Genomic DNA, 13649 nt, shown 5'->3' with positions numbered 1-13649 from the left:
TTGTCTGACTTGTTAGTTTCTCAGTCTGCAGCCGACAATAACCACTGCTGAAAGTGGGGGGGCTTCGCCCCCCAACATTTCTCAGTGGGGGGGGCTAGCGCCCCCCTTTCCCCCCCGGTAGATACGCCTATGTGTGTGCATTATGATGAGATTTTACACACTACTTTCATGTTGCTTTACTGCTGTGAATTATATATAGTGCTTGGGTTGTACTGTATATGTTGTTCCATGTGTTCAGTATTGGGTGTGCAAATTGCGTGAATTGCAAATAAGTGCTAGTTGTGGAAATAGATTATCGTTCAGCTGCTCAGAATGCGCTGCATGCAGCTTGCGACAGTAGGCACGCTTAAATGGCCTTAGTGTAGGTGCATTACAATATCCTTGCAACTGTGGTGTCTGCGTGTGTAACTTTTATATGCTGTGGGAGCGGCAGCTGCGAGCGCGTTGAGAAGAGAACGATGTACAGAGACGTTCGCAGCTTGCGCTCAGTGGCGGTTGACAGTGAGTCGCGGCCGAATTTTGGAATGATAAAGATGTGTTGCTCAGTGTCTTGTCCTCATCTCTGAGGGCTTCTGGGCGGCGGCTGGCACAGACCCCTACAATGCAAACACAGGCGGTCTTAGAACAGCTCAGACCACGCCGCTGCCACTGGACGCATGCAGCTCGCGGCAGAAAATACGAAAATTGCCCCACAGCATACGCCCATGGAATGCACTTACGTTCATTCAACTGAAGATACCTTTGTCACGCTCGTATCCACAAATTTCGGGCGAGCAAAGCATTGTCGATATATGAAGAAGCACTCAAAAAGGCACACATTTATCATTTTATAACGGCACGACACGACGAGCCAGAAAATTCAGAGCTGAAGGTGTTCACTTTGTCCTGCATGATGCCCCACATATTATGTAGTGGCCTTACGTAAGCGTAAACACAGGCCAATAGTTGTGCTTTGAAGACTACTGGAAGTGAAAGTACTCTCAGTGAGATGACAGTGGAATTCAGTAGGCAGTGCGGCCAAATTTAAGTTACGCTCGAACGTGTGCGGGCGCGCTGAGTTCAGCAGACGACAGTCGGCCTCTACCGGAAGTGAGTCATCTTTTCGAAAACTTGCAACGAAGTTTTTTCATACCTCAGCCTGTTTATTTAACTACAACAACTATTATACACAGTGTCAATGGGAACAAGCGCATCTGATCCGAAAACCGCTCTTGATTTATGTCGGCTATTGGCCAATAAGGATGTTATGTCTTTTGCGACGCGGAGAAACAGATACGCGATGTCAGGTGACAGGCGCCCGCACACAGACGAGAGTGAGAACCGGTCTCTGGTTGAAAAAAGGGCGCCTGAAAAAACAGCAACTTCGCGCTTCGCTTGTAGCCTTTACATGGCGCACACGACTGCAATATTTGGCTGAGCAGTTCATAGCTGTGTGCTTACCGCGGGACGTGTTTTTTCAACAAGCCCGAGGGTTGCTTCATGACCCCTTTAACCCTTTGAGGGTTTATGCCGTACATGTACGGCATCACCTAACAGGCACCAAAGGATTTTTGCCGTACATGTACAGCATTGCTTGTATGTTTAAAACACGCACCTTTTTCGATTATTTCTCTTGCTTGGCATGTGCTGCCACATTTTGGGAATACGTGAAATTTTTTCATGCGTCGATGTCTCTCAATTTTTCTGTTTTACTTTCTAAAATGGCATGCCGGCTTTCGCTTGCTCATCCGAGTGCGCATGCACGGTTCGGCTGCTTTCGCGCCCTTTTTCTATCAATTCTCTTGCTTGGCATGTGCTGCCACACTTCGGGAATACGTGGAATTTTTTTCATGCTCTGATGTCTCTCTTGTTTTCTTTTTCTTTCCAAAGCAGCACGCCGGGTTTTGCATGCGTACCTGAGCACACGCACGGTGCGGATGGTTTCGGTTTAGTCCTTTGGATGGTTGTCACTTCTCGCGCCTGCAAGGTTGATGGCTGTCTGGTTTCTAATCTCTCAAAGAGTGAGCACTTGTTACTCTCTCGTTTACTGCTCCCAGAGGCACGATTACATCTGCTTCCGTGCAGCACTAAATTACACAAACGATGCCGTCGTGGTTGCGTTTCGTGTTTTGGGGACTTGGAAAAACTAACTCCGTCTCGTTGGCGATAAGACAATTCTTATAATGTGATAAGACAATCTTTACAATGTTAAGAAGGCAAAATCCCATACTTTAGAATTGTTTTTTTCAGCGAAAACACTTAAGAACGACATTCCGTTTTGAGCAATTGTTTCAGAGAAAGACACCTGGCAAGTTGCTGTATCTACACTCAAACCTTGATATTGTAAGGGAAATGCACGAGTATGCGGAACACAGAAGAAGAGTAGTGGAGCCGGCACTCGGACTGTGTGGTTGGGCGAACCGGACTGGTCTTGACCTGCAGTTACGCTCATTCTCATTTCACCTCATCTGTAAATAAATCCATGCCCTCGTAACAGTTTGGTGGAAGGTGCGGGGTTCATCGCTCTGGACGGCCCAGCTCTACCGATTTTGCGACGGAGCAGACGCTTGGCTGGCTTGCCACCGCAGCTACCAGACATGGAGGACACAAGAGAAGGCCCTGACAACCTCGCCGGTGATGAGCAACAGTCCCACCCCACAGGGCAAGCTGCCTACGGGATACCGGAACGTCAGCCGAGGCCCTTTTTGGGCAAGCTGGATGAAGATGTTGAGGACTGGCTTAAACACTACCAAAGAGTGAGTCGCTGCAACCGCTGGAGCACTGTCAAGCAGCTTGAGAACGTGGTGTTTTTTCTCGCCGGGACTGCACTTCTCTGGTTCGACAACCATGAGAGCGCATTGACGACATGGGAAATTTTTGTTGATGAACTGAAAAAGTGTCTTGGAGACTCGACAGCTAAGATTAAGCAGGCTGAGCAGACGCTTTCGCGCAGAGCTCAGTTGCCTGGCGAAACTTGCACCACCTACATCGATGCTGTATTGAAACTTTGTGGAATCGTCAGTGCGACCATGTCTGACGAAGATAAGGTAGGCCATCTCGTAAAAGGAATTGCGGAAGACGTGTATAATTTTCTCATCACAAAAGAAGATCTGAACACTCCCTGTGACTTGAGAAAGCACTGCCGTGCGTTTGAAGTGCTGAAGAGGAGGAGAATTCTTCCGAAATTTGGGCGCCTCGATAATGTGACCACGATGGCAAGTGTCACCATCCCATCCCATGACGACATCTCCTCGGTTATCAGATGAGTTGTCAAAGAAGAACTTGCACAGCTACAAGTTGTGGACACAGCTAACGCATGCCATCAGAGTGCGTTCAACCAGCGCCCCCATGAACCACCGGTATCTCGGTCGCGTCCGAGTTACTCAGAGCCTCGGCCGACTTACACCGAGCAGTTTGAACAAAGGAGAGAGCGGCCACTCGACAACCAGGAATGTAGGCAAGCTGCATCACGGAGATTTGCTCCCCAGCCGCCATCTCCCGGCTTCTACCAACCAGAGAGGTCTTTCTCACCGAGGACGACAAGCCGCGACACCCGTACTTGCTACAACTGCGTGCTGCCTGGTCACATCGCTAGGTACTGCTACCGCCGCCAGCAGCGAGCGCCGCGATTCAACGTGTACAAGCCCCGTGTGTCTACTGATGAGCCCCGACCATTTTCGAGCTCCTTTCAACAGCAACACGCAGCACGCGCTGACTCCCCTTTCTCTGACCGCAGCGTTACCCCACCGCCAGCACAACAACGGCGATCGCCGTCACTGCATCGTCGCTCGGTGTCACCACCGCCGCTGGGAAACTAACTAGTGCGACTGATGGGGGCGAGGCCGCAAAATCATCTTCCTCAAGACCCCCTTGTGTTGTAATGGTTAAGAAAAAAGTGCGTGTTTCTGTAGACAATGTGAGTACTGTTGCCCTAGTCGATACTGGTGCTGCGGTTTCTATAATGAGCTTGTCTTTTAAAAATCACCTTGGGACGAAAGTAATGTTTGCTTGGAATCGGAGTGCTACCTTTCGCGGTGTAGGAGGAGAAACGTTGTGCCATGTTGGTGTTTGTTCTGTTTCAGTTGCCGCAGGGGATCAAAAGTTTAAGAGCTGAATTAACGGTGCTTGCACGTGCGACTCATGACATTATTCTAGGTATTGATTTCTTGCGTGAATGCGATGCCCATCTGGATTGTGTTAGTGGTGCACTTTTCCTTCACAGCGCCTTGCCCACTTCATCGACGGAAGATAGTGGCGATAGTTCAGACATGTTGTCAGTGTTGCAAGACATCTGTTTGGCCCCGCAGAGCGCAATGTTTGTGCGCGTAAACTCTTCACGTTCTCGTGCGGGTTCTTGTTATGGTTTAGCCGAGCCAGATTTTAATAACGCACTCAAGAAAAACGTCATTGTGCCTCGCTGCCTCGTGCTCGCCGTCGACGGCTGTGCCGACTTGTGGACCGTGAACGTTCCAGTGCAGCCCATAATTCTGTCCGCAGGACTTAAATTGGCAAGCTTTCATGAACAAACTACTCTTACCATCCGGTCAATTGAACCATCGCCGGCCGTTAAGAAATACCACCCAGATTCCTACCTTGACTATTCTGCCAAGATTCAGCGTATGATCAACAAGTCACTTCCTTCTACTGAACGGTGTCTACTGCAGGAGGTGCTCGCAGGCTACGCTTCCGTGTTTGACTTTGCCCAGGACGAATCATCTTCACGTACGCCGCCACCATCTCGTACCCAACATAGAATCTATACAGGGCAAGCACTGCCGATTCGTCAGAAGCCCTATTGCGTATCGCCTTCTGAGAGAAAAGTCATCGCAGAGCAGGTTGAAGACATGTTGAAGAAGGGAGTGATACAAGAATCGTGTAGTCCCTGAGCGGCTCCTGTCATTCTCGTCAGAAACAAGGACAATTCATGGAGATTCTGCGTAGACTATCGCCGCTTAAACGCCATTACGAAAAAAAGACGTCTACCCTCTGCCACGTATAGATGACGCCGTCGACTGTCTGCACTCTGCCTCCTATTTTTCTTTCGTTGACTTGCGTTCGGGGTATTGGCAAATTCCCATGCACCCAGCAGACAAGGAGAAGACAGCTTTCGTAACACCTGACGGTCTTTTTGAGTTTAACGTTATGCCCTTCGGTTTGTGCAATGCTCCAGCGACATTCGAGAGAATTACGGATACAGTACTCCGGGGACTAAAGTGGGAGATTTGCATGTGCTATTTAGATGACGTCATTATTTATGGAAAGATTTTTCAAGAGCACAATCACCGATTGTCGCTTGTACTTGAATGCATACAGAAAGCTGGCCTTGTTTTAAAATCTAAAAAGTGTCATTTTGGTGAACGTGAAGCCCTCGTACTAGGCTTTCTTGTGGACAAAGAAGGCATTCGACCGGACCCACAGAAGACCGCAGTGGTTCGTAACTTTGAACAACCGCGAAACGTGAAGGACCTGCGAAGTTTTCTCGGTCTATGCTCATATTTCCGCTGATTTATTAAGAATTTTGCACAACTTGCTGCACCGTTGATGTCCCTTCTCCATTAAGACGCGCCGTACTTGTGGGATGATAAATGTGAGGCTGCATTTCAACAGCTGAAATTTTTGCTGACTTCAGGACCTATGCTGAAGCATTTTGATCCCAAAGGTTTCACAGAATTGCATACTGATGCTAGTGGACTTGGTGCTGGTGCTGTCTTCGTCCAAATCTGCAACGGCCGACAGCATGTCGTAGCTTACGCCAGTTGGACACTGACCAGAGCAGAGATGAACTACACTGTCACCGAGCTCGAGTGCTTAGCAGTCGTCTTCGCCATTCAGAAGTTCCGACCGTATCTGCACGGCCGAGAGTTCACAATAGTGACTGACCATCACTCACTATGCTGGCTTGTTGGACTCCGCGACCCGTCTGGCCGGTTGGCTCGTTGGGCGTTGCGCCTCCAAGAGTACAGCTTTTCTGTGACCTATAAAAGCGGACGAGGTCACATGAATGCCGACTGCCTATCCCGCCTTCCTTCAGTGCACACCAATGACAATGACTTTGATGACTATTTAATTTCTGTCTCGTCCGACTTTCCCGATCTCAGCAACTTCAAGAGCGAGCAACAACGCGACCCTGCCTTGAAACCCTTACTGGAAGCTGCGCAGGATTCCTCAGGAAAGCGTTTTAAAATTTCTAACGGCTTGCTATACAAGCCGAACTACTCAGCCGACGGTCTTCCGTTGCTTCTAGTGGTACCGGAGAGCTTGCGGCCAGTCGTTCTCCGTTCTGTGCACGATGACATAACTTCCAGTCATCTTGGTTTCGCATGTACGCTGCACCGACTTCGCGAGAGGTTTTACTGGCCGAAACTCTGGAAGACCACGAAACAGTACATCGCCAGCTGCGCTGTTTGTCAGCGCCACAAGCAAACCACAACTGCTCCGGCACGTTATTTACAGGCCGTACCATCACCAACGTCTCCTTCTGAAAAAGTCGGCATCGACTTGCTCGGAACACTTCCTAAGACCCCATCAGGCCACAGACATGCTGTAGTGTGCATGTATTATTTAACCCGATATACGGAAACAGGCACTTACATCTGCCTCCGTGGCCGCCGTCTCTTCTTTTCTCCTACAACGGGTCATATTGCGGCACGGCGCTCCACAGGTAGTCATCAGTTTATCGCCGACGTTGTTGAAGAACTTTTGCGCCTTTGTGGTTCTTCTTATCGTCACTCCACTCCTTACCATCCGCAAACTAACGGTCTCACCGAGAGGACGAATCGTACTCTTACGAATATGCTATCGATGTATGTTGATGCTGACCACAGGAACTGGGACGCTATTTTGCCTTTCGTAACTTACGCATACCATACCGCCAAGCATGAAGTTACTGGGTATGCGCCTTTCTTCCTGCTTTATGCACGCAACCCTCAGAGTTTTCTCGACACGATACTACCTTTCTCGCCTCAGGAAGATCTTTCCATCGCTCAGACATTGTGTCGTGCCGAAGAAGCACGTCGACTTGCGCGCCTTAGAACATTGTCCTCACAAGAACAAAGCAAAAGTCGCTACGATGCCAAGCATATTCCTGTAAGTTTTTCTCCTGGTGACTACGTTTGGCTGTGGACTCCTGTTCGAAAAAAAGGACTGTGCCGGAAGTTTCTAGCCAACTATTCAGGCCCATTCGTGATAATTTCTCGTTTAAGTGACGTAACCTACATTGTCACACAAGTGACGGCAAGTAACCGGCGTTCGCGCGTTACACAAGTTGTTCATGTGGCTCGCCTCAAGCAGTACCATCATAGGCATCTTTAGCTCGCTCGGCAAGCTTCGTCTGCCCCCGGGGAAAATGTAAGGGAAACGCGCGAGTATGCGGAACGCAGAAGAAGAAGAAGAGTAGTGGAGCCGGCGCTTGGACTGTGTGGTTGGGCGAACCGGACTGGTCTTGACCTGCAGTTACGCTCATTCTGCTTTTAATCATTTCACCTCATCTGTAAATAAATCCATGCCCTCGTAACAATATAATGAACACGGATATAACGAATTATCGGTTACAAGAAAGTAAATGAAAAAAAAGGTCTCATCGTAGATACAGTGTTATGAATGAGCGTTTATAATGAATCTTCAGATATAATGAAGTTATTTTCGTGTCAGATGTGACTTTGTTATAATGAGGTTATAGTGCAATTATTTGGAGAACTGCTTAACCTCTTTGAGTTTTTCAGACCCTTTTTGTATGCGTGATTCTCAGGCGCTAGTTCAGTTCCTCTCAGAGGAGAACCCTGGCAGTTACAAAGCTTTTAGCATGGATATTGAAGACCTTTATTACTCTTTGCTGCATGAGGACTTGTTAAAATGTGTTAATGACTGTATTAATGAACAGGGGCACGCGACGGTTTTCACTGATAAATGTGGTGTTTCTAGGGGGCTTTTCTAGAAATTCTTTCCATGTATTTAAAGTCGACGCTGGTAAGGTTGGAAGGAAGGCGTTTATGTGCAGAAATCAGGTATATGTATTGGTTCTAAGGTTGTTCCGGTTCTTGGCGATTTATACCTTAGCAAGATTGACAAAAGTTTGGAAGGCGCCTTAGGTAATTTCATTATGTGGACGATTACTTGGTTTTTTGTAGTGGCGAGGACATTGAAACCGTGGTAACCTCAGTGAGTCAAAAATTTGATTTAAATGGAGGAGGGCTGAACTTTACTAAAGAATTGCCTCAGAATAATGGAATACAATTTCAAGACATTTCCTTAATGTTTCAGAAGAACCACGTATGCTGGTGGTATTCTCCTAGGTCTTCGAAACTGCTGTTAAAGTTTTTGTCGAAGCACTCAAAGGTTGTAAAAAACGTGTAGCTATGTTTTGCCTTAAGTCTGCCCTAACCAAGTCGCGTGAGCACAAAATAAGTGATAGCTTCAACGCACAGGTTACGAGTCTTTTAGATGTAGGTTATCCTCGTGTTGCAGTGGCCACTGTTGCTGAATTTTTCACGCCAAGTGCGAGGGGTGGTTCACGACCTTTTTAAAGTCCGTTATGCTAAGACCGAGCATGGTTGCAGAAAGCAATAGGAAGAAACGTGTCGTAGGTATACTCTACATTCATAGCGTACCTCACAGACTAAAGAAAGTAGAAAGTAGATATGGCATTAATGTTGTTTTCACAGCTGCCAATAAACTAGGTAAGATTTGTGCTGCTGTGCAGAGGAAGAATGAGCGAGTAAAAGACAAGGAGCGGATTGATATTTGTTTCGTAAAACACACCAACAAGTTCACTGATTGCCGTACAAGTGTGGTGCATAAGGTCCCTTTCAGCTGCAGCCACTGCATTAACCAGGGATTATCGGAACATAAGAGATCGCTAATCGGACGCTCACCTTCTAATCTATCTTTACATTGTCGAGAGTGTAAGTGCACGCCAAAATTCGATGAATGCACAGTTTTATACCGGCATAGAAATGAAGAAGCACGCCTGGTGATTGAGGCATGGCGTATCCAGAATAGTGGTAAATCATGCGTGAGCCAACCGTCGATTAACTTGCATAAAAGATGAAATCAAATGCCTTAACAGTTATCTTTCACGTAGACCCCCATGCGTGCCAGATTGATAGGTTCGCCTATTGCACAGGCATGCGCAGTCAAGTTTTCATGCCTTCTTTTTTTTCCCACCATTGTGCGCCTCTTCAGTTGTTAGTCGGCGTTTGTGGTGCTGTGACGTCTTTCTTGTGTCCGTGTTTGCACGCCCTGTCTTTTTAGAATGAAACGTAGCTTATTGGAAACTCTGATAATGACTGGAAAGAGCACTATAGCGTCCCCAATAATTTAATATTACACAATTTACATGGCACATTTGACGATCTTGAATATTCTCACCAAGTGATAAAGAACCCTCCGAGTGACAAGAATAGGTATCATGTGACAGCAATATCACTTGGAGTATCAAAGCAGTTACATTAACGAACCGATGTTCTATCTCCTGCATTACACACGTGCACCTCTGCCTTGCTGCACCAGTTCTGCCAAAACACGCCGCAGCTGTGTCTCCCTACAATGAGACCACTATGGTCGTCTGGCAAATTTGACCTTGAACGTCTGCCTGGACATGCAAAAGGAGGTGGAAAACCATTTTGTTTTGCATTGCACAATTAAATGTTCTTATACTACACATGGTCACAGTGGTTCAGAAGCATTCCATCGTAGAGAGGGAGCTTTCTGGACACAGGAGTAGAAACGCTGATGCCTCGGCACTGCATATCTGGGGGGCCATGCATATATCGTTGTGTTTTGAGTTGACTCGGATGGTATGCGCGTCGGAGCCAGAGACACGTCTGCACCGGTCAGGGTCGCAACATCAAGTGCTTTATTCTGACAGACTCATCCCGATCCCCGACACAGGTGGTGCCACCAGACAGCTGGCAAAACACAAGTGACACCACAACATTTATAACAGCCCAAAGAGAATTGTGGCCACACCCAAAAAGCCCTTGCTGAAAAGGTGTTATTCAAAAACTTCCATCATATTTGCCATAAACATCTCTAACATTACACCTTTAGCAGCTGTCTCCCGATGTTTTTTTAGAGCAAGCTGTATTTGGTTGAAGTAAGCCATACTGGGTTGCAGTCATTGATGTGGATACCACCTTTTATTAAGGTGACGGGCAAACATGATGATAGACATGCCCATGAAACTGCAGAAATAATAAGCTTTAAAAGAAACAATGAACTTAGACATTATATTCAAGGTGTCTACCATAACACACATCTGCATGCTCCGACACAACAAGATGGTTTTGTTGGACGTGTTGCCATCCTATATCTTGTCTACATGAATACTCTTTGATCCTTGCACTATACAACTTCGGTGTAAAAACCTGTGTTTGAGGTGGATTTGAATGCAAACATTCTGCGTGACAAGCGAGCACTCTGCCACAGAGTCATGTCAGTGCTTGAATCTTTTTCAGAGAGAGACCATATGCAAGCGTCATGTGTGGCAAGGAAATGCATTAACAGATGTAATATTGCATTTCATGGTATCACACCACAGTATCATCACGCAACCACGGTATCACACCATGTGAATTGGGTAATGAGTGGGTGGTTTAAAGTTTTCCATCCATCGTGAAGGGCTCAGCCATAATTCCTCATCATCCTCATCATGATCCACCACAGCAACGACAATGTGTGCAGCTACGCAGGTACGCACGGTGCCTTAAGTAAGCGTGGTGCCTTAGAAATATCCTACCCTCTTGCTCTCTTCATCCAATGCTACTGTAGTTGCAGGGACTGGCATTGAACTGCCACGTGGTGCCGCGTTCCGCACAATCTCATGCGGTGGCTTGTAGATGGGCAAACGAACAAAGGTGAAGTGGTCGACAGTGAGAGGTACTCCACGATTGGTAGCCACTGCAGGTACAAGAAAAACACGAGCCAAATTCACAACGCATACATTGATACCAGCATGCTTTACTACATAGGAGCTCTGACAAATAGCCTACTTGATGCAGATTAATTATTCATTAACCGTAGCACAAAAGAACAAAAAACAAGGTACCTGAGCCCCTGGAAAGCAGACATTTACCTTACCAGATTCTGCCATGACCCATGCGTAAAGGTTCGTGGGTCCAGGAGCCCAAACAACAAGGGAAGCGACATGGACAAGGACAAGATGTTTATGTACAACATGGTCAGACAGCAGATTATTACACCACAGAGCAAGAAATATTTAGCAGGTGAAACTCTCGTTAGTACGGGCATCCGCGGGCATCTAGATAACGTCACAAAAGAAGCATGCGCCGGCGGAGGCACTTCGAATGGTGGCACCTTGCAACGGGGAGCCGCAACCACGGTGCAGGAAAACAAAAAATTAAAAAAAAAAGAGAACATCACCGGTTGCACAAGCCGGCTTTAGGCGAACATGGTCCCCATGCTTTTTGGCAGTGTTCGTGAGTGGCATTTTTGTCAGTGGGCACATATTTTTCTTTCTTTTATTTATTTAATTTTTTTTTTGCATCAGTTTCTGCAAGCTTACGCAAGGAGTCTATGGCGACAGAGCAAGAAACAAATGTGGCCGAACGCGCTTTGCATCCACGCTCCGTGTGACTGGCAATACGGAAGCAACACACGCGACCGATTCCCTTGGCAACCAAAACGACGATAATTTCCTTGTCTGCCGCCAGATGCCACTAACATGATGTGGCCCTCCAGGAGCATGAAATTATTTGGTCGCCTGTAATAGCAGAGCCGCACTTCCCAAATGTTTCTTGCTCGGTGTACTACACATACCACGAACGAGCATCCATTTGTTCGAGAAATGTGCTAGAGTTCCTTAGAGATAGCCCATCAAAATCTGGCTCATGAGGAGTACGCTCAACACTCGTGGTTGTCTGCCACCCAGAGTACACTGTTGTTCTTGTGGCCGTAGGTCTTCGTGATGTCTGAAGCATGTCAGTGAGCTATTCCTCCTTGACCACACAGGCGGCAAGGTTGAATGCTGAGCACAGCAGGAGGCTGACCGGTTACTCTGTAGGCTCTGCCTGCAGCCACAGAACAGCGGACTGAGTTACCACTGGTTCGCGCTCAGGATCTGGGCTGCAACATGTGCTGACAAGTGGACCAGGAAGCCGGAGTCTACCAAGAGACGCAAGCACAAGTGTCACGATGTACCAATAGCCACCGCAGTCACTTCCAGGACCACTTATTCATCTGCTTCTTGTGTCTGCCTTGCTTGCTTACTTGCTTGTTCCTTTTTCTTGGCTCCTACCCACTACGGGGGATTGGCCACGAAACCGGCGGTTAGTTTAAGGGGAACTTTTTGAATTGAGACAAAGGATGAAAAATAAATGAGTCGCTTAAAGTATAAACAAAAATTGATGAATGACTAGTTGATATAGCAACAAATATAAGAATAATACAATAATATATAAAACAATCGACTTAGAGAGGGATTCCAAAATGCCAAATTTTGATTGGAAGTAAATTAACAAGGAATTCTTCTTGTGTCACTAAGAAATATGGCTAAGCAGACGTTCCTGTTGCTCTGGCCCAGAGAAGATGCCCCACGGGAAAGAGTATTGCCATTCGATTGGACACCACTTTTCTCACACTCTTCACATGCAGTGCACCACCACAAGCACTTGGTTTCCTTCCTCTTCCGAGTCTGTTGCACTCATCATAACATGCCCATCTGCATCCTTGTGTGTAACTTAGTATTATTTCTGCATGTTTTGCTCATGAATACGAACCATTGGCTCTAATTAAACTTACTTCAAGAGGCCCGGAAACCATTTTCGAAGTTATCATCAAATGTCTTTACTACTGGACGCTGTTGCCCACAAATCTCCTGCCACAAAACATTTCTCGAATCTATCAAGTACAGCTGGAGTTACCTCTCTCTCATTTAGTGGTCATGATCATGCTGGAAACTACAGAGCGAGTATGGAAGGACAGCAGTGTCTCGCCCGAAAATTACGTTGGCCTGTGCCATTACATTTGAGCATTTTTTCTTTTTCTTTGACTTCAGCAACTTGTGGTTCATACGTGCACAGTACTAGCACATGCAGATATGCGGCATGCACATGAAATCGCACATGCATAATCTGGGGAAGTAGCGCGAGAAACAGGACCCAGAAAAGAGGGGACAAATCACAGCACTGACTAGCAACCAAGTGCATTATTCCTTCAAGGGGTACACCTCTTGCATCGAAACAGGAAGGGGAAGGGAGCACATGTGTGGCACAACGAGCTTTAGTGTCAGATAAGAACGACATTTCATTCGGAAGAAGAAACAAATACGGCTGGTTCTGTGTCATGAGTAGGGGGCACGAGGCACGTGCCTAACGATGGAAAGTTTCGATGGTACGCACGATGGTATGCGAAGAGCGGAAAAGTCATTGATGGTATGCACCTCTGCCACATCCACACATGTGATTGGTTGGAGAAGGGCTCGTGGCACGCGACCCGAGCCATGGCGAAAAACCCAAAGATAGAGAACAGGCATTGTCTGTGGGGCACCGTTCGAAGAAGGTTGAAGAAGCCAGCGTCTCACGGATGACGAGAAAGGTGGGTGCCAGGTCCGGAGATGCAGCACCAAGAGTCCGTAGCATACACATCAGTAGTGTTTTTGCATTTCTGTGTTATATTAATCCTTGGTGGTGACACTGGCACTAACACTAGTAATC

The 13649-nt window shown here is 47.1% G+C and overlaps 1 protein-coding gene across 1 annotated transcript in view; it reads right to left on the bottom strand.

The window, feature by feature from the left end:
- Positions 1-13649, bottom strand: part of LOC119374751 (uncharacterized) — a 281996-nt gene that overhangs the window by 160099 nt on the left and 108248 nt on the right. The window contains exon 6 of the mRNA XM_037644939.2: positions 10715-10875. Within this exon, the coding sequence (XP_037500867.1) occupies positions 10715-10875 (161 nt within the window). The remainder of the gene's footprint in view (positions 1-10714; positions 10876-13649) is intronic.

This window comes from Rhipicephalus sanguineus, chromosome 11, assembly GCF_013339695.2.
Source record: "Rhipicephalus sanguineus isolate Rsan-2018 chromosome 11, BIME_Rsan_1.4, whole genome shotgun sequence".
NCBI classification, from domain to species: Eukaryota; Metazoa; Arthropoda; class Arachnida; order Ixodida; family Ixodidae; genus Rhipicephalus; species Rhipicephalus sanguineus.
This window is presented reverse-complemented; position numbering and strand designations above follow the sequence as displayed.